The 25,235-nt window shown below is 44.0% G+C and overlaps 1 protein-coding gene across 1 annotated transcript in view; it reads left to right on the forward strand.

Annotated features, from left to right (window-relative positions):
• TTN (titin) overlaps positions 1–25,235 on the forward strand; it is a 274,055-nt gene that overhangs the window by 215,839 nt on the left and 32,981 nt on the right. The window contains exons 261-276 of the mRNA XM_037044363.1: positions 88–390; positions 567–866; positions 1,353–1,640; positions 2,000–2,296; positions 2,387–2,689; positions 2,791–3,096; positions 3,842–4,129; positions 4,214–4,504; positions 4,595–4,882; positions 5,043–5,630; positions 5,722–5,826; positions 6,296–6,493; positions 6,590–6,886; positions 6,976–7,563; positions 7,654–7,956; positions 8,068–25,173. Coding sequence (XP_036900258.1) covers positions 88–390; positions 567–866; positions 1,353–1,640; positions 2,000–2,296; positions 2,387–2,689; positions 2,791–3,096; positions 3,842–4,129; positions 4,214–4,504; positions 4,595–4,882; positions 5,043–5,630; positions 5,722–5,826; positions 6,296–6,493; positions 6,590–6,886; positions 6,976–7,563; positions 7,654–7,956; positions 8,068–25,173 — 21,849 coding nt within the window. The remainder of the gene's footprint in view (positions 1–87; positions 391–566; positions 867–1,352; positions 1,641–1,999; positions 2,297–2,386; positions 2,690–2,790; positions 3,097–3,841; positions 4,130–4,213; positions 4,505–4,594; positions 4,883–5,042; positions 5,631–5,721; positions 5,827–6,295; positions 6,494–6,589; positions 6,887–6,975; positions 7,564–7,653; positions 7,957–8,067; positions 25,174–25,235) is intronic.

The following is a 25,235-nucleotide window of genomic DNA, read 5'->3' on the forward strand; positions in this document are numbered from 1 at the left end:
AGGTTTCTTCCAGGGAGAAAAATACTGTTTTCTTTCTAGTCTGTTACTTAAAGGAGAAACTGACATCTCCCTCGTCTTCATCTCCAGATGTTCCCAGTGAACCAAAGAACGCCCGAATCACTAAAGTCAACAAAGACTGCATGTTTGTGGCATGGGACAGACCAGACAGTGATGGAGGGAGCCCCATTACTGGTTACCTGATTGAACGCAAAGAAAGAAACGGTTTGCTCTGGGTGAAAGCTAATGATACTCCTGTGCGGTCAACCGAGTATCCCTGTGCTGGCCTTGTGGAGGGTCTTGAGTATTCATTCAGAATCTATGCCCTGAACAAAGCTGGATCCAGCCCACCCAGCAAACCAACAGAATATGTAACTGCAAGAATGCCAGTTGGTGAGTTTGTGTTTTGGTTGTTTTGTTTTGTTTTGCATTAGAGGAACACTTTTAAATCTTAGAGACTCCTATGACTACTTCCATTCAGGAATGTGCTCTGGGTGATAATGTGAAATAAGGAAATTTAAAACTTTTGCTAGTAGAAGAAATGCTGAGAATACCTCTTCTGGTTTTAGATCCTCCTGGAAAGCCTGAAGTTATCGATGTGTCCAAGAGTACCGTATCCCTCATATGGGCTCGTCCAAAGCATGACGGAGGCAGCAAAATTATTGGCTATTTCGTGGAAGCTTGCAAACTTCCTGGTGATAAGTGGGTACGGTGCAATACTACACCTCACCAGATTCCCCAGGAAGAGTACACAGCTACTGGCTTAGAAGAGAATGCTCAGTATCAATTTAGAGCCATCGCCAAGACAGCAATAAACATCAGCCAACCTTCTGAACCTTCTGATCCAGTGACTATCCTCGAAGAAAATGGTAAGATTCTATGGAGTATCATAGGCAAAGGTGGACAATACTCGTAATGTGTATTTCTCTTTGCAAAAAAGTAAATCTCTATCTGTGGAGAAAAGAACAGGTGAAATGATAGGTGTTTGGTATACAGACATGAAAAATTATGATTATGGAGAATCTCAATAACATGTTAAACTAAGAGAGCAGGATAGAAAACTGTGAGGCCTGTGTGATTTCAACCCTACACTTGCACAGAATGATGGCAAAGAAATGCACCAAAATGATGGTGGTGAAAATTGAAGGATGTTGGAATTAAGGGTGATCTTCACTAACTTTCTTTATACTTTCAGCATTACCACATTTCTACACAAAACTGTATTTCTTTTAGAATGAGTATGTTACTTCTAAAAATTCTGTCTTGAACAACACAGCACATAGGAATCTCCTGCCTTTATTAATGAGTTATATAATATAGTTTTGTGTGTACTAAATCCTCTTATTTCTTTCCAGTTCCTCCCAGGATAGACCTGAGTTTGGCTATGAAATCTCTGCTGACTGTCAAAGCTGGAACTAATGTTTGCCTGGACGCTACTGTTTTTGGGAAACCAACACCGACAATCTCTTGGAAGAAGGATGGCACACTGCTAAAACCAGCAGAAGGCATAAAAATGGCAAAGAGTCGGAACCTGTGCACCCTGGAGCTGTTCAGCGTGAACCGAAAGGACTCAGGGGACTATACCATTACTGCAGAAAATTCTAGTGGTTCCAAATCAGCCACCATTAAGCTCAAAGTGTTAGGTAACTAAAGTGCTTAATTAGAATCTTATATTTTATTCTGCCTAATGTGATGCCATAGAATTTACAAAATAATAATGAGAAAAGATGCATATCTTAATGTATATTTTGAAATCACAGGATTATTCTCATCATAGAACAGCAGCATTTTAGAACTGACAAGAGCATTGGAGATTACATATTCCAGTTATGCAATTTTACAAGTGACAAAATTAATATTTTGAAAAATTCAGTGACCTCCAAGGTCATTCAGGAAGTTAACAACAATATCAGGATAGCAGCCCAGGTCTCCAGACCTCCATTCTACTCACTCCCCGTTTCCCACATGTTAAAGACTTCACTTCTCTCTCTTGTTCTTTCAGATAAACCAGGTCCTCCAGCATCTGTTAAAATCAACAAGATGTATGCAGACCGTGCAATGCTTTCCTGGGAGCCTCCCCTGGAAGACGGAGGCTCAGAAATCACCAACTATATTGTGGACAAACGTGAAACGAGCAGACCCAACTGGGCACAGGTCTCCGCTACTGTGCCCATCACCAGCTGCAGCGTGGAGAAACTGATAGAGGGCCACGAGTACCAGTTCCGAATTTGCGCTGAAAATAAATATGGGGTGGGCGATCCAATCTTAACTGAACCAGCAATTGCTAAAAACCCGTACGGTAGGAGCATTTTCCTGTGGCTTTTCCTTTTACTTTTTAAATGTCACCTTTGAGACGGGGAGATACTGACTTTTCAATCAATCTCTGCAGACCCGCCTGGACGCTGTGATGCGCCCGTCATTAGCAACGTAACCAAAGACCACATGACAGTGAGCTGGAAACCGCCAGCAGATGACGGTGGCTCACCCATCACCGGCTATTTGGTTGAAAAGCGGGAAACCCAGGCAATTAACTGGACTAAAGTCAACAGAAAACCTGTTATAGAAAGAACTATAAAAGCAACAGGCCTCCAAGAAGGCACTGAATACGAATTCCGAGTTACAGCTATAAATAAGGCTGGCCCAGGCAAACCCAGTGAGGCATCCAAAGCTGTTTATGCTCGGGACCCTCAGTGTAAGTTCTCATGAAAAAGTCTCTTATGCTGTGTTAAAATCAACTTTGAACAACCAGAAGTGAGGTTGTAATGAAAAATTTTTATCACTATTTATCCTCAGATCCTCCTGGCCCACCAGCTTTTCCTAAAGTATATGATACCACCCGTAGCTCTGTGAGTCTGTCTTGGGGCAAGCCAGCCTACGACGGTGGTAGCCCTATCATCGGTTACCTTGTCGAAGTAAAACGAGCCAACTCCGACAACTGGGTGAGGTGCAATTTACCAGATAAGCTACAGAAAACTCGCTTTGAGGTGACCGGCCTGATGGAAAACACAGAGTATCAGTTCCGCGTGTATGCTGTTAATAAGGTCGGATACAGTGACCCCAGTGACGTGCCGGACAACCACTGTCCCAAGGACATCCTAAGTAAGTGTTACCCGGAGAAATACATCGAGGGCGAGTAGAACTCCCTTCCGAACATGTATACATTTACAGGCCTTGGAGGTGGTAACTCTAGGAGCTCGTTTTGGGAGAGGTGGGCTGGTCATTGATGCTGTTGTATAATGGGCCAAGTGGAATGCAAGGTGATTAGTGGTTTTGAAAAGCTTTTCACACTTACATGAGAATTTCATGTCTTCAAATTTTCTCTTCTAATCTACCCCTTTCCAAATATACAGATTAGTAGGCTCTCCATCTTCACTTCTTTGTATTCACTTGTTGTCCACAACCATTTCTGCCTTTATTTTGAATCAGTTATACCCTATCCCCTACGTACTTTTATTCCTACAATGGAATAAAGCAAGAGAGTCAGAGTATAGAACAGAGGGCCTTCGCTGAGTACAGAAAAGAAAAACCAGTATTGAAGAGAGCCAAGAACCAGCTGTCTACTTTTAATGTATAAGAGTCTGAGAGCACGCAAGGTATATGAGAAGGTACAGCTACTCCAGGGAGAACCTGGTTTAGCCAGCAGGATATTGGAAAATGACAGGATCAACAATCACTACAGAGTATTGAAATAGTTGACAAAAGTTTTGAGGATTACGTTAAGGATTTTTTAGAGAACAAGAAACCAGTTCTAGAAAGAAGTATATTTTTGGAGTGATTAAGTCCAATCCTTGGAAATATATTTGGTCATTAAATTATTGTTTTAACTTTCTCCACTCTGAAACAGTCCCACCGGAGGGAGAACTTGACGCTGAGTTGAGGAAAACACTCATACTGCGAGCTGGTGTCACAATGAGACTCTACGTGCCAGTAAGAGGACGCCCGCCTCCGAAGATAACTTGGTCTAAACCAAATGTCAATCTAAGAGAAAGGGTTGGACTGGACATAAAGTCAACTGACTTTGACACTTTCTTGCGCTGTGAAAATGTGAACAAATATGATGCAGGAAAATATATCTTAACTCTGGAGAACAGCTGTGGTAAAAAGGAATATACCATTGTAGTGAAAGTGCTGGGTAAGTCCGTTTGAAAAAAATCGTATATGTTAAAAATTTAGTTTTATACATTTTTTACATATTCATTTATTTACCATTTATCAGATACTCCCGGGCCACCCGTCAACGTGACTGTTAAAGAAATATCCAAAGATTCTGCTTATATTACTTGGGATCCTCCCATTATTGATGGTGGAAGCCCCATCATAAACTACGTGGTAGAAAAACGGGACGCAGAGAGGAAGTCCTGGTCTACCGTGTCAACTGAGTGCTCAAAAACAAGCTTCAGGGTGTCCAACTTGGAGGAGGGAAAATCCTACTTCTTCAGGGTGTTTGCTGAAAACGAGTATGGCATTGGTGACCCCGGTGAAACACGTGATGCCGTCAAAGCTTCCGGTGAGCAAATGCGACACTGCTCTCCCATTTTGAGTGACATCTTACCTTGGTTCTCTGGGGCTTAGACTTATCAGTTCTCCTCTGCTTTAGAAACACCTGGACCAGTTGTGGACCTGAAAGTGTTGTCTGTGACTAAGTCGTCTTGTACCATCGGCTGGAAAAAGCCTCGCAGCGACGGTGGAAGTCGAATTACCGGATATGTAGTCGATTTCTTAACTGAAGAAAACAAGTGGCAACGAGTTATGAAGTCATTAAGCTTACAGTACTCTGCAAAAGATTTGATCGAAGGGAAGGAATATACCTTCAGAGTGAGTGCTGAGAATGAAAATGGAGAAGGAACCCCCAGCGAAATCACTGCCGTGGCAAAGGATGACGTTGGTGAGCCTTTGGCCATGCATCTTCATTTCCCCTTTATTGTCAGCAAAAGTGCACTCTTGAGCCTTACTCACTGACTTCCAGATAAATTCTTTAAAACCGGTAACAATATGACAAAGTAAACTGCCTGTTCTTAAAACTATTTATCTCTGCTGTTTTACAGTGGCTCCTGACCTTGACTTAAAGGATCTACCTGATTTGTGCTACTTGGCTAAAGAAAATAGCAACTTCCGTCTTAAGATCCCCATAAAAGGCAAGCCGGCTCCATCAGTATCCTGGAAGAAAGGGGAAGACCCTCTAGCCCCTACCACAAGAGTCAATGTTGAGTCATCCGCAGTTAACACAACTCTCGTAGTATACGACTGCCAAAAATCCGATGCTGGCAAGTACACAATCACACTGAAAAATGTCGCCGGCACAAAAGAAGGAACTCTCTCTATAAAAGTTGTTGGCAAGCCTGGCATCCCCACTGGGCCGATCAAATTTGATGAAGTCACAGCAGAAGCCATCACCTTAAAGTGGGGTCCTCCAAAGGACGATGGAGGTTCTGAAATCACCAATTATATCCTAGAAAAGAGAGACTCTGTAAACAACAAGTGGGTGACATGTGCTTCGGCTGTCCAGAAAACCACCTTTAGAGTAACCAGACTTCATGAGGGTCTGGAGTACACCTTCAGGGTCAGTGCCGAAAACAAGTATGGGGTAGGAGAGGGCCTGAAATCGGAGCCAATCGTTGCTAAACATCCATTTGGTAAGTGTCTCAACGTCAGAAAATAGAAAGCAAAACATGGTTTTGAGGAAGTTTCTTGTTATAAACCTTGCATTATCATATACTTTCCCAGATGTGCCCGATGCTCCCCCACCTCCCAATATTGTGGATGTCAGACATGATTCAGTATCTCTGACTTGGACAGACCCCAGGAAAACTGGTGGCTCTCCAATCACAGGTATTTATTTGGCTCTTGTCCTACAGCTTTTACATTAATGTTTCTCCCAAGTCTTCCTCCCTGAACACTAGTTGAATGCATGTTCCTTATTTACACAGCACTATCTGCACACGCAATAATTCATTTTTCTTCCAGTACTTCAGCATTCAGGACATTAAGCTAAATAATTAAGCTGATGCTTAATTTCACTGAAAATCTCTTAATATAGTAGTTTGTAAAGAAAGGCTTTCTTAGTGATAATATCTATTTTTGTAAGTTAAAATTTTTCAACCAAAGGTATAATAAATATGCATATTCCAAGAGGAAAAAACAGCACCATACCTAGGTAATAAAAGTGCAGATATCAGCAAGAACAATGATTTATTCCACATATCCATATATAAGTTATTTGAGAAAAACATGCATGTTTTAAAATCAGGCTGCATTTGTACTTTCTATTTGAATTGACACATCACCGGGTCTCTCATAGGGTATCACATCGAGTTCAAGGAAAGAAACAGCCTTTTGTGGAAGAGAGCTAACAAGATTCCTATCAGGATGAAAGAGTTCAGAGTGACAGGATTAACGGAAGGCCTTGAATACGAATTCCGGGTAATGGCAATCAATTTAGCAGGCGTAGGCAAGCCAAGCCTGCCATCAGAGCCGGTCGTGGCACTGGATCCAATTGGTAAGTCATTATACAAAGAAAACCCCAGGTGCATTTTCTGCATGGAAAAAAACTGGCATTTGTTTGACTGGTTTTCCCCCCCACCCCACATTTTAGATCCTCCCGGGAAACCTGAGGTTATCAATGTGACAAGGAATTCAGTGACTCTCATCTGGACTGAACCCAAATACAACGGTGGTCATAAGTTGACTGGATACATAGTGGAGAAGCGGGATCTACCCTCCAAATCTTGGATGAAAGCCAACCACGTTAATGTCCCAGATTGTGCCTTTACTGTCACCGACCTTGTGGAGGGTGGAAAATACGAATTCAGAATCAGAGCAAAGAACACAGCAGGTGCTATCAGTGCTCCATCAGAAAGTACGGGAACCATTATTTGCAAGGATGAATATGGTAGGTTTGTTTTACTTTTTGTGCAATGAGAACATCAAATTATGCCTCCTTACTTTTCTGATTAAAAGGGTGTTTTTTTTTCTTTGCAGAGGCACCCATCATTGTCCTTGATCCCACGATAAAAGATGGGCTGACAGTTAAAGCAGGAGATACCATTGTTTTGAGTGCCATCAGCATTCTTGGCAAACCCCTTCCAAAGTCAAGTTGGTCCAGGGCAGGAAAAGATATCAGACCATCAGATATCATTCAGATATCTTCCACCCCGACCTCTTCCATGCTTGCTGTCAAGTATGCCACTAGAAAAGATGCTGGTGAATACACCATCACTGCTACCAATCCTTTTGGCACAAAGGAGGAACACGTGAAGGTAACCGTTCTCGATGTGCCTGGCCCCCCAGGCCCCATTGAAATCAGCAATGTTTCTGCTGAAAAAGCAACCCTCACATGGACACCTCCCTTGGAAGATGGTGGCTCACCAATTAAGTCCTACGTTCTTGAAAAGAGGGAAACCAGCCGACTCTTGTGGACAGTGGTGGCTGAAGATATTCAGTCTTGCAGGCACGTGGCAACCAAACTTATCCAAGGAAACGAGTACCTCTTCCGGGTGTCCGCTGTAAACCAGTATGGCAAAGGAGAACCTGTGCAGTCTGAACCTGTCAAAATGGTGGACAGATTTGGTACGTACAGCATGTGAGGGAATTGATGTGTAAGTACTTATAGCAGAGTCTAGAAAACAGGATTTCTCACAAACTGGCTTCCTTTTTCAGGTCCCCCTGGCCCTCCTGAAAAACCAGAGGTATCAAACGTCACTAAAAACACTGCCACTGTCAGCTGGAAAAGGCCAGCTGATGATGGTGGCAGTGAGATCACAGGATATCACGTAGAAAGGAGAGAAAAGAAAGGCCTGCGATGGGTGAGAGCAACAAAGACGCCAGTTTCTGATCTCAGATGCAAAGTCACAGGACTTCAAGAAGGAAACACCTACGAATTCCGCGTCAGTGCAGAAAACAAAGCAGGGATTGGTCCGCCTAGCGAAGCTTCAAATCCTGTCTTAATGAAAGATGTGGCATGTTAGTATTTACCCTTTTCAGTACAGCTCACTTGAGGGTGGTGATATTTCACATAATTTATCCAAAAGCCAAACTCTTAATATATATGTTTGTGTCTTGGTTTCCTTGCAGATCCTCCAGGACCACCTTCGAACGCACGTGTCACTGATACTACGAAGAAGTCTGCTTCTTTAGCATGGGGCAAGCCTCATTACGATGGTGGGCTGGAAATCACTGGCTATGTCGTAGAGCATCAAAAAGTGGGAGAGGAGGCCTGGATAAAAGATACAACAGGAACTGCCCTCCGAATCACCGAGTTTGTTGTCCCTGATCTTCAGACAAAAGAAAAATACAATTTCAGAATCAGTGCCATCAACGATGCAGGTGTTGGGGAGCCAGCAGTGATTCCAGATGTTGAAATTGTAGAAAGGGAAATGGTGCCCGACTTCGAACTAGATGCTGAGCTTCGAAGAACACTTGTCGTTAGAGCAGGACTCAGTATTAGAATATTTGTGCCAATCAAAGGTCGTCCTGCTCCTGAAGTGACATGGACCAAAGACGATATCAACCTTAAAAACCGAGCCAACATTGAAAATACAGAATCGTTTACTCTTCTGATTATCCCAGAATGCAACCGTTATGACACGGGTAAATTTGTGATGACCATTGAAAACCCTGCCGGGAAGAAGAGTGGCTTTGTTAACGTCAGAGTCCTGGATACACCAGGCCCCGTCCTTAACCTCAGGCCTACTGAAATCACAATGGACAGTGTCACCCTGCAGTGGGAGCTCCCCCTGGTAGATGGCGGCTCACGTATAACAAACTATATTGTGGAGAAACGAGAAGCAACGCGGAAATCTTACTCCACAGCCACCACTAAGTGCCATAAATGCACATATAAGGTTACTGGCTTGTCTGAAGGATGTGAATACTTCTTCAGAGTGATGGCAGAAAATGAGTACGGAATTGGTGAGCCAACGGAAACAACAGAACCTGTAAAAGCCTCTGAAGCACCGCTACCACCAGACAGTCTGAACATTATGGACATAACTAAGAGTACGGTCAGCCTGGCCTGGCCTAAACCGAAACACGATGGTGGCAGTAAGATCACTGGCTATGTGATTGAAGCCCAAAGGAAAGGCTCTGACCAGTGGACTCACATCACAACCGTGAAGGGGCTAGAATGCGTAGTGAAGAATCTAACCGAAGGGGAAGAATACACCTTCCAAGTGATGGCAGTGAACAGCGCAGGGCGCAGTGCCCCTAGAGAAAGCAGGCCCGTCATTGTCAAGGAGCAGACAATGCTTCCAGAATTGGATCTCCGTGGCATTTATCAGAAATTAGTCATTGCCAGAGCTGGTGACAACATCAAAGTTGAAATCCCAGTGCTTGGTCGGCCGAAACCCACAGTTACTTGGAAAAAAGGAGAGCAACTTCTTAAACAGACACAGAGAGTTAATTTTGAAAACACAGAGACTTCAACCATCTTAAACATCAATGAGTGTGTGAGAAGTGATAGTGGACCCTATCCATTAACGGCAAGGAACATTGTAGGTGAGGTTGGTGACGTCGTCACCATTCAAGTCCATGATATCCCAGGACCACCCACTGGGCCAATCAAATTCGATGAAGTTTCATCTGATTTTGTAACCTTCTCTTGGGACCCACCTGAAAACGACGGAGGTGTACCAATAAGCAACTATGTAGTAGAAATGCGACAGACTGACAGTACTACTTGGGCCGAGTTAGCAAGCACCGTCATACGCACTACCTATAAAGCCACCCACCTTACTACTGGAATGGAGTATCAGTTCCGAGTAAAAGCTCAAAACAGATATGGAGTGGGACCAGGCATCACATCAGCATCTGTAGTGGCCAGCTATCCATTTAAGGTGCCTGGGCCTCCTGGTACCCCACAGGTAACTGCAGTTAGCAAGGACTCAATGACAATTAGCTGGCATGAACCTCTCTCTGACGGTGGAAGCCCCATTTTAGGATATCACGTTGAAAGAAAGGAACGAAATGGTATTCTCTGGCAGACCGTGAGCAAAGCGTTAGTACCAGGCAACATTTTCAAATCAACTGGACTTACAGATGGCATTGCTTATGAATTCCGAGTGATTGCAGAGAACATGGCAGGCAAAAGCAAGCCGAGCAAGCCCTCTGAACCTGTGCTGGCTTTGGATCCCATTGACCCACCAGGGAAACCAGTTCCTCTAAATATTACTAGACACACAGTGACACTTAAATGGGCTAAGCCTGAATATACTGGAGGCTTTAAAATTACTAGTTATATAGTTGAAAAGAGAGACCTTCCTAATGGACGGTGGCTGAAGGCCAACTTCAGCAACATTTTGGAGAATGAATTTACAGTCAGTGGCCTGACAGAAGATGCTGCCTATGAGTTCCGTGTGATTGCCAAAAATGCTGCGGGTGCTATTAGTCCCCCATCTGAGCCATCAGATGCTATTACATGCAGGGATGACGTTGAAGCCCCAAGGATAATAGTGGATCTTAAATTTAAGGATACGGTTATACTAAAAGCAGGTGAATCATTCAAGCTGGAGGCTGATGTTTTAGGCCGCCCCCCTCCAACAATGGAATGGACCAAAGATGGAAAGGAGCTTGAAGGCACAGGAAAATTAGAAATAAAAATTGCAGATTTCTCTACTAATCTGGTAAACAAGGATTCATCAAGAAGGGATGGTGGTGCCTATACCCTTACAGCAACTAATCCTGGGGGTTTCGCCAAACATATTTTCAATGTCAAAGTTCTTGATAGGCCAGGCCCACCTGAAGGACCTTTAGCCGTATCTGAAGTGACATCAGAAAAATGTGTGTTGTCCTGGTTGCCGCCATTGGACGATGGAGGTGCCAAAATTGATCATTATATAGTCCAGAAACGTGAAACCAGCAGATTGGCATGGACAAACGTGGCCTCCGAACTCCAAGTAACAAAACTAAAGGTCACTAAGCTTTTGAAAGGCAATGAATACGTATTCCGCGTCATGGCAGTAAATAAATATGGAGTTGGAGAGCCACTGGAATCAGAGCCTGTGCTCGCCGTAGATCCTTACGGACCTCCTGATCCGCCTAAAAACCCTGAAGTCACAACTATCACTAAAGATTCCATGGTTGTCTGCTGGGGACATCCAGATTCTGACGGTGGAAGTGAAATCACCAATTACATTGTGGAACGGCGTGATAAAGCTGGGCAACGCTGGGTGAAATGCAACAAAAAAACGGTTACTGATTTAAGATATAAAGTGTCTGGACTGACAGAAGGACATGAATATGAGTTCCGGATCATGGCAGAAAATGCTGCTGGAATCAGTGCACCCAGCTCTACCAGTCCATTTTATAAGGCTTGTGACGCTGTGTTTAAACCTGGCCCACCGGGTAACCCACGTGTTCTAGATTCAAGCAGATCATCCATTTCAATTGCTTGGAATAAACCTATCTATGATGGAGGTTCAGAAATCACTGGATATATGGTTGAGATTGCCCTTCCAGAGGAAGATGAATGGCAGATTGTCACTCCGCCAGCTGGACTCAAAGCAACTTCCTACACCATCACCGGCCTCATAGAGAATCAGGAATATAAAATTCGCATCTATGCCATGAATTCTCAAGGAATTGGGGAACCTGCACTTGTTCCTGGAACTCCAAAGGCTGAAGACAGGCTGCTGCCTCCAGAGATTGAACTGGACGCTGACCTGCGCAAAGTTGTTACTATAAGGGCTTGTTGTACCCTGAGACTTTTTGTTCCCATCAAAGGAAGGCCTGCACCTGAGGTGAAGTGGGCCCGAGAACACGGAGAATCTTTAGATAAAGCTAGCATTGAATCCACAAGCTCTTACACCCTGCTTATTGTTGGGAACGTAAACAGATTCGACAGTGGCAAATACATACTGACTGTAGAGAACAGTTCAGGCAGCAAGTCCGCATTTGTCAACGTCAGAGTGCTAGATACCCCAGGCCCTCCACAGGATCTGAAGGTAAAGGAGGTCACTAAGACATCTGTCACACTGACCTGGGAGCCTCCTCTCCTTGATGGAGGTTCAAAAATAAAGAACTATATTGTTGAAAAGCGGGAATCAACAAGAAAAGCATATTCAACTGTTGCAACTAATTGCCACAAGACTTCCTGGAAGGTAGACCAGCTTCAGGAAGGCTGTAGTTACTATTTCAGGGTCCTTGCTGAAAACGAATATGGCATTGGGCTACCTGCTGAAACTGCAGAATCTGTGAAAGCATCAGAACGACCTCTCCCTCCGGGAAAAATAACTTTGGTGGATGTCACCAGAAGCAGCGTGTCACTTTCTTGGGAGAAACCAGAGCACGATGGAGGCAGCCGGATTCTAGGCTATATCGTAGAGATGCAGAGCAAAGGCAGTGACAAATGGGTCACATGTGCCACAGTCAAAGTCACTGAAGCCACTATAACTGGATTAATTCAGGGTGAAGAATATTCCTTCCGTGTTTCAGCTCAGAATGAAAAGGGCATCAGTGATCCTAGACAACTGAGTGTGCCGGTAATTGCCAAAGATCTTGTCATTCCACCAGCTTTCAAACTCCTGTTTACTACTTTCACTGTACTGGCAGGAGAAGACCTGAAAGTTGATGTTCCATTCATTGGACGTCCTACACCAGCTGTAACCTGGCAGAAAGATGAGGTACCACTGAAGCAGACAACTAGAGTAAATGCAGAGAGCACAGGAAGTAATTCATTACTGACCATAAAGGAAGCCTGCCGAGAAGATGTGGGACATTACACCGTTAAACTGACCAACTCAGCTGGTGAAGCTACTGAAATTCTTAATATTATTGTTCTCGACAAACCAGGGCCTCCAACTGGACCAGTTAAAATGGATGAAGTGACAGCTGACAGTATTACTCTGTCCTGGGCCCCCCCTAAGTATGATGGTGGAAGTTCTATCAACAATTACATTGTAGAAAAACGGGACACTTCCACAACCACCTGGCAAATTGTGTCAGCTACGGTTGCGAGGACGACCATAAAAGCTTGCAGATTGAAGACTGGATGTGAATATCAGTTTAGGATTGCAGCTGAAAACAGATATGGAAAGAGCACCTACCTGAATTCGGAGCCTATTGTAGCCCAGTATCCATTCAAAGTCCCTGGCCCTCCTGGCACACCCTTTGTAACGCTGTCCACCAAGGATAGCATGGAAGTGCACTGGAACGAGCCAGTCAGTGACGGGGGTAGCAGAGTCATCGGCTATCATCTGGAACGCAAGGAAAGAAATAGCATCCTCTGGGTGAAGTTGAACAAAACACCTATTCCTCAAACCAAGTTTAAAACAACTGGCCTCGAGGAAGGCATTGAGTATGAATTCAGAGTCTCTGCTGAGAACATCGTGGGCATTGGCAAGCCCAGTAAAGTGTCTGAGTGCTATGTAGCCCGTGACCCCTGTGATCCGCCAGGGCGGCCAGAGGCGATCATTGTCACCCGCAACTCTGTAACCCTTCAGTGGAAGAAACCCACGTATGACGGTGGAAGCAAGATCACTGGTTATATTGTTGAGAAGAAAGAATTGCCTGATGGCCGCTGGATGAAAGCCAGTTTTACAAATGTCATTGACACTCACTTTGAAGTAACTGGCCTCGTTGAAGATCACCGATATGAGTTCCGGGTTATAGCTCGAAATGCCGCAGGAGTGTTGAGTGAGCCATCAGAAAGCACAGGAGCGATAACAGCAAGAGATGAGGTAGACCCACCACGAATAAGTATGGATCCAAAATACAAAGAAACAATTGTGGTTCATGCTGGTGAATTTTTCAAGATCGATGCAGATGTTTACGGCAAGCCAATACCAACTATTCAGTGGATAAAAGGTGATCAGGAGCTTTCAGGTACAGCTCGGTTAGAAATAAAGAGCACTGACTTTGCCACCAGTCTGAGTGTAAAGGACGCAGTGCGCGTTGACAGTGGTAATTACATACTGAAGGCCAAAAATGTTGCAGGAGAGAGATCAGTTACTGTGAACGTCAAAGTTCTCGACAGACCAGGACCACCTGAAGGGCCTGTCGTTATAACGGGAGTTACATCAGAAAAATGTTCGCTGGCTTGGAAGCCCCCACTGCAGGATGGTGGGAGTGATATCATAAATTATATTGTGGAGAGGAGAGAAACCAGCCGCTTAGTTTGGACTGTGGTTGATGCTAACGTGCAAACTCTCAGCTGCAAGGTTGCTAAGCTTCTTGAAGGCAATGAATATATTTTCCGTATAATGGCTGTAAACAAATATGGTGTTGGCGAACCTCTTGAATCTGAGCCAGTAGTTGCTAAGAATCCATTTGTAGTGCCAGATGCGCCAAAGGCTCCAGAAATCACCGCAGTGACCAAGGACTCAATGATCGTTGTATGGGAAAGGCCGGCCTCCGATGGTGGCAGTGAAATTCTGGGCTATGTTCTTGAAAAACGTGATAAAGAGGGCATTAGATGGACAAGATGCCACAAGCGTTTGATTGGGGAACTGCGCTTGAGGGTAACTGGACTCATAGAAAATCACAGTTACGAGTTCAGGGTGTCAGCCGAGAATGCTGCTGGACTTAGTGAACCAAGCCCACCTTCTGCTTACCAAAGAGCCTGTGATCCAATTTATAAACCAGGACCTCCAAATAATCCCAAAGTCACAGATATCACCAGATCTTCGGTCTTCCTTTCTTGGAGCAAACCAATATATGATGGCGGCTGTGAAATCCAAGGGTACATTGTTGAAAAGTGTGATGTGAGCGATGGCGAATGGACAATGTGCACTCCGCCCACTGGAATCCATAAAACAAACCTGGAGGTAGAGAAGCTCTTGGAAAAGCATGAGTATAACTTCCGCATCTGCGCTATCAATAAAGCTGGAGTTGGAGAACATGCTGATGTCCCTGGACCTGTTATAGTTGAAGAAAAACTAGAAGCACCAGACATTGATCTTGACCTAGAACTGAGGAAAATTATAAACATAAGGGCCGGCGGCTCCTTGAGGTTATTTGTTCCAATTAGAGGTCGCCCTACACCGGAAGTTAAATGGGGGAAGATGGATGGTGAGATCCGAGATGCGGCTATAATTGATGTCACTAGCAGTTTCACCTCTCTTGTTCTTGATAATGTCAACCGATATGATAGTGGAAAATATACTCTCACCTTAGAAAACAGCAGTGGAACAAAGTCTGCCTTTGTTACTGTGAGAGTTCTGGACACACCGAGTCCACCTGTTAACCTGAAGGTCACAGAAATCACTAAAGACTCAGTATCAATTACATGGGAACCTCCTTTGTTGGATGGCGGATCCAAAATAAAAAATTACATCGTTGAGAAACGCGAAGCCACAAGAAAATCATATGCTGCAGTTGTAACAAATTGCCATAAGAATTCTTGGAAAATAGATCAACTCCAAGAAGGTTGCAGTTACTACTTCAGAGTCACAGCCGAGAATGAGTACGGTATTGGCCTTCCTGCCCGCACTGCTGATCCAATTAAGGTCGCAGAGGTCCCACAACCTCCAGGAAAAATAACTGTGGATGATGTCACCAGAAACAGTGTCTCCTTGAGTTGGACAAAGCCTGAACATGATGGTGGCAGTAAAATCATTCAGTATATTGTGGAAATGCAAGCTAAACAGAGTGAGAAATGGTCAGAATGTGCTCGTGTCAAGTCCCTTGAAGCAGTGGTTACCAACCTAACTCAGGGGGAAGAATATCTTTTTAGAGTTGTTGCTGTCAATGAAAAGGGGAGAAGTGATCCTAGGTCTCTTGCAGTTCCAATAGTTGCCAAAGATCTGGTCATTGAGCCTGATGTAAGACCTGCATTCAACAGTTATAGTGTACAGGTTGGACAAGATCTGAAAATAGAAGTGCCAATTTCTGGTCGTCCTAAACCAACCATCACATGGACTAAAGATGGTGTTTCACTGAAGCAGACTACAAGAATCAACGTTACCGATTCACCTGACCTCACGGTACTCAGTATTAAAGAAACTCATAAGGATGATGGTGGGCATTATGGAATCACAGTTGCTAATGTTGTTGGTCAGAAAACAGCATCCATTGAAATTATAACTCTAGATAAACCTGATCCTCCAAAAGGACCTGTTAAATTTGATGATGTCAGTGCTGAAAGTATTACGTTATCTTGGGACCCTCCGTTATATACTGGGGGTTGCCAGATCACCAACTACATTGTTCAGAAAAGAGATACAACCACCACTGTATGGGATACTGTTTCTGCTACTGTTGCCAGAACTACACTCAAAGTGACCAAACTGAAAACTGGTACAGAATATCAATTCAGAATATTTGCTGAGAACAGATATGGGCAAAGCTTTGCCTTGGAGTCTAATGCAATTGTAGCTCAGTATCCCTACAAAGAACCAGGCCCTCCAGGCACACCATTTGTCACAGCCATTTCCAAAGACTCTATGGTTGTCCAGTGGCACGAGCCCGTCAATAATGGTGGAAGCCCAGTCATAGGTTACCACCTTGAAAGAAAGGAAAGAAATAGTATTTTGTGGACAAAAGTCAACAAAACTATTATTCATGACACCCAGTTTAAAGCAGTCAATCTTGAGGAAGGCATTGAATATGAATTCAGGGTTTATGCTGAAAATATTGTTGGTGTAGGCAAAGCAAGCAAGAATTCCGAATGCTATGTAGCCAGAGATCCCTGTGACCCACCAGGAACCCCAGAAGCAATAATTGTTAAAAGAAATGAGATCACTTTACAATGGACCAAACCTGTCTATGATGGTGGAAGTGTGATTACAGGTTATATCGTAGAGAAACGTGATTTGCCTGATGGTCGCTGGATGAAAGCCAGTTTCACAAATGTCATTGAAACTCAATTTACTGTGTCAGGTCTTACTGAAGATCAAAGATATGAATTCAGAGTCATTGCGAAGAATGCAGCCGGTACAATAAGTAGACCCTCTGACAGTACTGGGCCAATAACGGCCAAGGATGAGGTTGAACTCCCGAGAATTTCAATGGATCCAAAATTCAGAGACACAATTGTGGTCAATGCTGGAGAAACATTCAGGCTTGAGGCTGACGTCCACGGAAAGCCCCTGCCAACCATTGAGTGGTTACGAGGAGATAAAGAAATCGAAGAATCTGCTAGATGTGAAATTAAAAACACAGATTTTAAGGCTTTACTTATTGTAAAAGATGCCATTAGAATCGATGGTGGACAGTATATTTTAAGAGCTTCCAATGTGGCAGGTTCTAAGTCATTCCCAGTGAATGTGAAAGTTTTAGACAGACCAGGACCTCCAGAAGGGCCAGTCCAGGTTACCGGAGTCACTGCTGAAAAGTGCACTTTGGCATGGTCCCCACCGCTACAAGACGGCGGCAGTGACATTTCCCACTATGTTGTTGAAAGGAGAGAAACGAGTCGACTTGCCTGGACTGTTGTAGCTTCTGAAGTTGTGACCAATTCTCTGAAAGTAACCAAACTCTTAGAAGGAAATGAATATATTTTCCGGATAATGGCTGTCAACAAATATGGTGTGGGAGAGCCACTGGAATCTGCACCGGTACTGATGAAAAATCCATTCGTGCTTCCTGGACCACCAAAAAGCTTGGAAGTCACCAACATTGCCAAGGACTCCATGACTGTCTGTTGGAACCGTCCCGATAGTGATGGTGGAAGTGAGATTATTGGTTACATTGTAGAGAAAAGAGACAGAAGCGGCATTAGGTGGATAAAATGTAATAAACGCCGCATCACAGATTTGCGTCTAAGAGTAACAGGATTAACAGAAGAGCATGAGTATGAATTCCGGGTCTCTGCAGAAAATGCTGCTGGGGTTGGAGAACCAAGTCCAGCGACAGTTTATTATAAGGCTTGTGATCCTGTGTTTAAACCTGGCCCACCCACCAATGCACACGCCATAGACACCACTAGAAGTTCAATTACAGTTGCCTGGGGTAAACCCATCTATGATGGTGGCAGTGAGATCCTGGGGTATGTAGTAGAACTTTGTAAAGCAGATGAAGAAGAATGGCAAATAGTTACTCCACCGACTGGCCTGAAAGCCACTCGATTTGAAATAGCAAAACTCACTGAACATCAAGAGTATAAAATACGAGTCTGTGCCCTCAATAAAGTTGGTTTAGGTGAGGCTACTCCAGTTCCTGGTACTGTGAAACCAGAAGATAAACTTGAAGCACCTGAACTTGACCTTGATTCTGAATTAAGGAAAGGGATTGTTGTAAGAGCTGGTGGATCTGCCAGAATTCACATTCCATTCAAAGGCCGCCCAACACCTGAGATCAGTTGGTCTCGAGAAGAAGGTGAATTCACAGATAAGGTTCAAATTGAAAAAGGATTAAACTATACCCAACTTTCAATAGATAACTGTGATAGAAATGATGCTGGAAAATATATTCTCAAGCTGGAAAACAGCAGTGGATCTAAATCTGCTTTTGTAACTGTGAAAGTTCTTGATACCCCAGGACCACCACAGAATCTGGCAGTCAAAGAAGTGAAAAAAGATTCTGTCATCCTGGTATGGGAACCACCCATCATCGATGGAGGTGCAAAGGTCAAGAACTATGTTATTGACAAACGTGAGTCAACCAGAAAAGCGTATGCTAATGTGAGCAGTAAATGCAACAAAACAAGCTTTAAAGTTGAGAATCTTACAGAAGGAGCCATTTATTACTTCAGAGTGATGGCTGAAAATGAATTTGGAGTTGGTGTTCCAGTAGAAACTGTTGATGCTGTGAAAGCTGCTGAACCTCCTTCCCCACCAGGAAAGGTCACACTCACTGATGTGTCCCAGACCAGTGCATCCCTCATGTGGGAGAAACCTGAATATGATGGTGGTAGCAGAATCCTGGGGTATGTTGTTGAAATGCAGTCAAAGGGAACTGAAAAATGGAGTACCGTGGCTGAATCCAAAGTCTGCAATGCAGTTGTTACCGGTCTGAGTTCTGGACAAGAGTATCAGTTCCGTGTCAAGGCTTACAATGAGAAAGGAAAAAGTGATCCCAGAGTGCTTGGTGTTCCTGTCATAGCCAAGGACTTGACTATACAGCCTAGTCTGAAGTTGCCATTTAACACCTATAGTGTCCAAGCTGGAGAAGATCTTAAAATAGAAATTCCAGTTATCGGCCGACCAAGACCTACAATTTCATGGGTCAAAGATGGTGAGCCTCTTAAACAGACAACAAGAGTAAATATTGAGGAAACAGCTACTTCAACTATTCTGCACATTAAAGAAAGTAGCAAAGATGACTTTGGAAAATACACTGTAACAGCAACAAATAGTGCAGGTGCGGCAACAGAAAATCTCAGCATTATCATTTTGGAAAAGCCTGGACCTCCAGTTGGACCAGTTCGGTTTGATGAAGTTAGTGCAGACTTTGTGGTCATATCTTGGGAACCTCCAGCTTATACTGGTGGCTGCCAAATAAGCAACTACATTGTAGAGAAGCGAGATACAACCACCACCACCTGGCAGATGGTATCAGCAACAGTTGCAAGAACAACAATTAAAATAACCAAACTGAAAACAGGCACAGAGTACCAATTTAGAATTTTTGCAGAAAACAGATATGGTAAAAGTACCCCTCTTGATTCTAAACCAGTTATTGTACAATATCCATTTAAAGTACCTGGCCCACCTGGAACTCCTTTTGTGACCTCAATCTCCAAAGATCAAATGCTTGTACAATGGCATGAGCCAGTTAATGATGGAGGTAGCAAAGTTATTGGCTACCATCTGGAACAGAAAGAAAAGAACAGCATCTTATGGATCAAATTAAATAAGACTCCCATTCAAGATACCAAATTCAAAACAACTGGGCTTGATGAAGGCCTTGAGTACGAGTTCAAGGTTTCTGCTGAAAATATCGTGGGCATCGGCAAGCCCAGCAAAGTGTCAGAATGCTTTGTTGCTCGTGACCCATGTGACCCACCCGGTCGCCCTGAAGCCATTGTGATTACAAGAAACAGTGTCACACTGCAGTGGAAGAAACCTGCCTACGACGGTGGTAGCAAAATAACAGGCTATATCGTAGAAAAGAAAGATCTCCCTGATGGCCGCTGGATGAAAGCCAGCTTCACCAATGTATTAGAGACTGAATTCACAGTGAGTGGACTTGTAGAAGACCAAAGATACGAATTTAGAGTAATTGCAAGAAATGCAGCTGGCAACTTTAGTGAACCATCTGAGAGCACCGGCGCCATCACTGCCAGAGATGAAATTGATGCACCAAACGCCTCACTGGATCCAAAATACAAAGATGTCATCGTTGTCCACGCAGGAGAGACTTTTGTCCTGGAAGCTGATATCCGCGGCAAACCTATACCTGATATTGTTTGGTCAAAAGATGGAAAAGAACTTGAAGAAACAGCTGCTAGGATGGAAATCAAGTCCACTCTTCAGAAAACAACTCTCGTTGTCAAAGACTGTGTCCGGACTGATGGAGGACAATACATTCTGAAACTGAGCAATGTTGGTGGCACAAAGTCTATACCGATCACTGTGAAGGTACTTGACAGGCCAGGGCCTCCTGAAGGGCCTCTCAAAGTTTCTGGGGTTACTGCAGAAAAATGTTACCTGGCATGGAACCCACCTTTACAAGATGGTGGTGCTAGTATTTCACATTACATCATTGAGAAGAGAGAGACGAGCAGACTCTCCTGGACCCAGGTTTCAACTGAGGTGCAGGCCCTTAACTACAAAGTCACTAAACTTCTTCCTGGAAATGAGTACATCTTCCGTGTCATGGCTGTGAATAAATACGGCATTGGAGAGCCGTTGGAATCTGAGCCTGTTGTAGCCTGCAACCCTTACAAACCACCAGGTCCTCCTTCACCACCTGAAGCCTCCGCAATCACCAAGGATTCCATGGTAGTAACATGGGCACGCCCAGTAGATGATGGAGGTGCTGAAATTGAGGGCTACATTCTTGAAAAACGAGATAAGGAAGGCATTAGATGGATCAAGTGCAACAAGAAAACACTAACAGATCTCCGATTGAGGGTAACTGGTCTTACTGAAGGCCATTCCTATGAATTCAGAGTTGCTGCTGAAAATGCAGCTGGTGTGGGTGAACCTAGCGAGCCATCTGTTTTCTATCGTGCGTGTGACGCTTTGTATCCACCAGGTCCACCAAGTAATCCAAAAGTGACTGACACTTCCAGATCTTCTGTCTCCCTGGCATGGAATAAGCCAATTTATGATGGTGGTGCAGCTGTAAAGGGTTATGCCATTGAATTCAAAGAAGCCAGTGCTGATGAATGGACAACCTGTACCCCACCAACAGGATTACAAGGAAGGCAGTTCACGGTGACTGAGCTTAAAGAAAATACTGAATATAATTTCCGTATTTGTGCCATCAATTCCGAAGGTGTGGGTGAGCCTGCAACTATACCTGGTTCAGTTGTTGCTCAAGATCGGCTCGAGCCACCAGAAATAGAACTAGATGCCGATCTCAGGAAGGTGGTCATTCTGCGTGCAAGTACTACTTTACGCTTATTCGTCACTATCAAGGGTCGACCGGAACCTGAAGTTAAATGGGAAAAGGCTGATGCCGTTCTCACTGAGAGGGCCCAGATTGAGGTGACCAGCTCATACACAATGTTGGTCATTGATAATGTCACCAGATTTGACAGTGGTCGGTACAACCTGACACTAGAAAATAACAGTGGGTCCAAAACAGCTTTTGTTAATGTCAGAGTTCTTGACTCACCAAGTGCCCCTGTGAATTTGACTGTTAGAGAAGTGAAGAAAGACTCAGTGACATTGTCTTGGGAACCACCTCTTATCGATGGAGGAGCGAAGATTACCAACTATATCGTCGAAAAACGAGAAGCTACAAGAAAAGCATATGCTACTGTGACAAACAATTGCACTAAGAACACTTTTAAAATCGAAAATCTACAAGAAGGATGTTCTTACTATTTCCGAGTCTTGGCTTCCAATGAATACGGGATTGGCTTGCCAGCTGAAACGACTGAACCCATTAAAGTCTCCGAACCACCCCTCCCACCCGGAAGAGTAACTCTTGTGGATGTGACCCGTAACACAGCTACAATTAAGTGGGAAAAACCAGAAAGTGATGGTGGCAGCAAAATTACTGGTTATGTAGTTGAAATGCAGACTAAAGGGAGCGAAAAATGGAGCACCTGCACACAGGTTAAGACTCTGGAAGCAACTATATCTGGCCTGACTGCAGGAGAAGAGTATGTCTTCAGGGTAGCTGCAGTTAATGAAAAAGGAAGAAGCGATCCAAGACAACTTGGAGTGCCAGTGATTGCAAGGGATATTGAAATAAAGCCTTCAGTCGAGCTTCCCTTCAATACTTTCAATGTAAAGGCCAAAGACCAACTTAAGATTGATGTTCCCTTCAGAGGAAGACCTCAAGCTACTATAACCTGGAAGAAAGATGGTCAGACTCTTAAGGAGACAACTAGAGTCAATGTTTCTTCTTCAAAGACAGTAACATCGCTGTCTATTAAGGAAGCTTCAAGGGAAGATGTTGGGACTTATGAATTATGTGTTTCAAACAGTGCTGGATCCATTACAGTTCCTATTACAGTGATTGTCCTTGACAAACCAGGACCTCCAGGACCTATACGTATCGATGAGGTTAGTTGTGACAATATAACCATCTCTTGGAATGCTCCAGAATATGATGGTGGCTGCCAAATTAGCAATTACATCGTTGAAAAGAGAGAAACCACATCTACAGCATGGCATGTAGTTTCACAAGCAGTTGCGAGAACATCCATTAAAATAGTGCGTCTGACAACAGGAAGTGAGTATCAGTTCCGTGTTTGTGCAGAAAACCGCTATGGAAAGAGCTCCTACAGTGAATCTTCAGCTGTTGTGGCAGAGTACCCATTCAGCCCCCCAGGGCCTCCTGGTACTCCTCAAGTTGTGCATGCCACAAAATCGACCATGCTTGTCAGCTGGCAAGTACCAGTAAATGATGGAGGAAGTCAAGTAATTGGCTATCACCTTGAGTATAAAGAAAGAAGCAGCATTCTTTGGTCAAAAGCAAATAAAATTCTCATCCCCACTACTCAGATGAAAGTCTCCGGCCTTGATGAAGGACTGATGTATGAGTACCGTGTATATGCTCAGAATATTGCTGGAATCGGTAAATGCAGTAAGGCTTGTGAACCAGTCCCTGCACGAGATCCCTGTGACCCTCCTGGACAACCTGAAGTCACAAATATCACAAGAAAATCAGTGTCACTTAAATGGTCTAAACCACAATATGATGGCGGAGCTAAGATCACAGGATACATTATTGAGCGTAGAGAACTCCCAGATGGCCGGTGGCTGAAGTGCAATTTTACTAACGTACAAGAAACATACTTTGAAGTAACCGAGCTTACTGAAGACCAGCGTTACGAATTCCGGGTTTTCGCAAGGAATGCTGCTGACTCAGTTAGCGAACCATCTGAATCGACTGGACCTATTACAGTGAAAGATGATGTCGAGGCTCCAAGAATTATGATGGATGTCAAATTCCGAGATGTTATTGTTGTCAAAGCTGGAGAAGTCCTGAAGATCAATGCAGACATTGCAGGGCGACCTCTGCCAGTAGTTTCCTGGGCCAAGGATGGTGTCGAGATCGAAGAGAGGGCAAGAATAGAAATTGTCTCAACCGACTATAGTACTTTGTTAACGGTGAAAGACTGTGTCAGACGAGACAGTGGGCAGTACGTACTAACAGCGAGGAATGTGGCAGGAACTCGGTCTATGGCAGTTAATTGCAAGGTACTTGATAAACCTGGCCCACCAGCAGGACCACTTGAAATAAATGGCCTCACCTCTGAGAAATGCTCTCTTTCATGGGGACCACCCCAAGAAGATGGAGGTGCCAGTATCGACTATTATATTGTAGAAAAACGTGAAACGAGCCGCCTTGCCTGGACAATATGTGAAGGAGAGTTAAGGACAACAACCTGTAAAGTAACCAAGTTACTCAAAGGCAATGAATACATCTTTAGAGTAACAGGTGTTAATAAATATGGTGTTGGTGAGCCCCTGGAGAGTGTGGCTGTCAAGGCACTAGATCCATTTACAGTTCCAAGTCCACCCACGTCTTTGGAAATTACATCTGTGACCAAAGAGTTCATGACACTTTGCTGGGCGAGACCCGAGAGTGATGGAGGCAGTGAGATCTCTGGATATATCATTGAAAGACGAGAGAAAAACGGCCTACGATGGGTGCGTGTAAACAAAAAACCAGTTTATGATCTGAGAGTGAAATCCACAGGACTTCGGGAAGGATGTGAATATGAGTATCGGGTTTTTGCAGAAAATGCTGCTGGCCTGAGCCTTCCAAGTGAAACCTCTCCCCTAATTCGAGCAGAAGATCCAGTGTTCTTACCATCTCCTCCATCCAAACCAAAAATTGTAGACTCAAGCAAGACAAATATAACTATTAGCTGGGTTAAACCTTTATTTGATGGCGGGGCCCCAATAACTGGATACACCGTAGAATACAAAACGTCTGATGAAACCGACTGGAAAACTGCCATTCAGAGCTTAAGAGGCACAGAATATACAGTGAGTGGACTAACAACAGGAGCCGAATATGTTTTCAGAGTAAGATCTGTCAATAAGGTGGGCGCTAGTGATCCCAGTGAAAGTTCTGATCCCCAAATAGCAAAGGAAAGAGAAGAAGAGCCTGTATTTGATATTGATAGTGAAATGAGGAAGACCTTGGTTGTCAAGGCTGGTGCCTCATTTACCATGACTGTGCCTTTCCGAGGGAGACCAGTACCCAGCGTCACGTGGAGTAAGCCAGACACTGACCTCCGCTCTCGAGCTTATATTGATTCCACAGACTCTCGTACGTCACTGACTATTGAAAATGCCAACAGAAATGATTCTGGAAAATACACATTAACAATTCAGAATAATTTGAATGCTGCTTCACTGACCTTGGTTGTCAAAGTTTTAGATTCTCCCGGTCCTCCAGCCAATATTTCTGTGCATGATGTCACCAAAGAGTCTGCCATGTTATCCTGGGATGTTCCTGAAAACGATGGTGGAGCACCAGTGAGGAATTACCACATAGAAAAACGCGAGGCCAGTAAGAAAGCTTGGGTCTCTGTGACCAACAACTGTAACCGCCTCTCCTACAAAATTAACAACTTGCAAGAAGGGGCGATTTACTACTTCAGAGTCTTTGGAGAAAATGAGTTTGGTGTTGGTGCACCGGCTGAAACACATGAAGGAGTAAAAATAACAGGTATGTTTTAAGAACAAAGAAAATCTACAGATCCATATTAATTTTCCTACATTAGTGTGAAT

This window comes from Sturnira hondurensis, unplaced genomic scaffold (assembly GCF_014824575.4).
Source record: "Sturnira hondurensis isolate 20B ecotype Veracruz unplaced genomic scaffold, ASM1482457v3 Scaffold0004136, whole genome shotgun sequence".
In the NCBI taxonomy this organism is placed as follows: Eukaryota; Metazoa; Chordata; class Mammalia; order Chiroptera; family Phyllostomidae; genus Sturnira; species Sturnira hondurensis.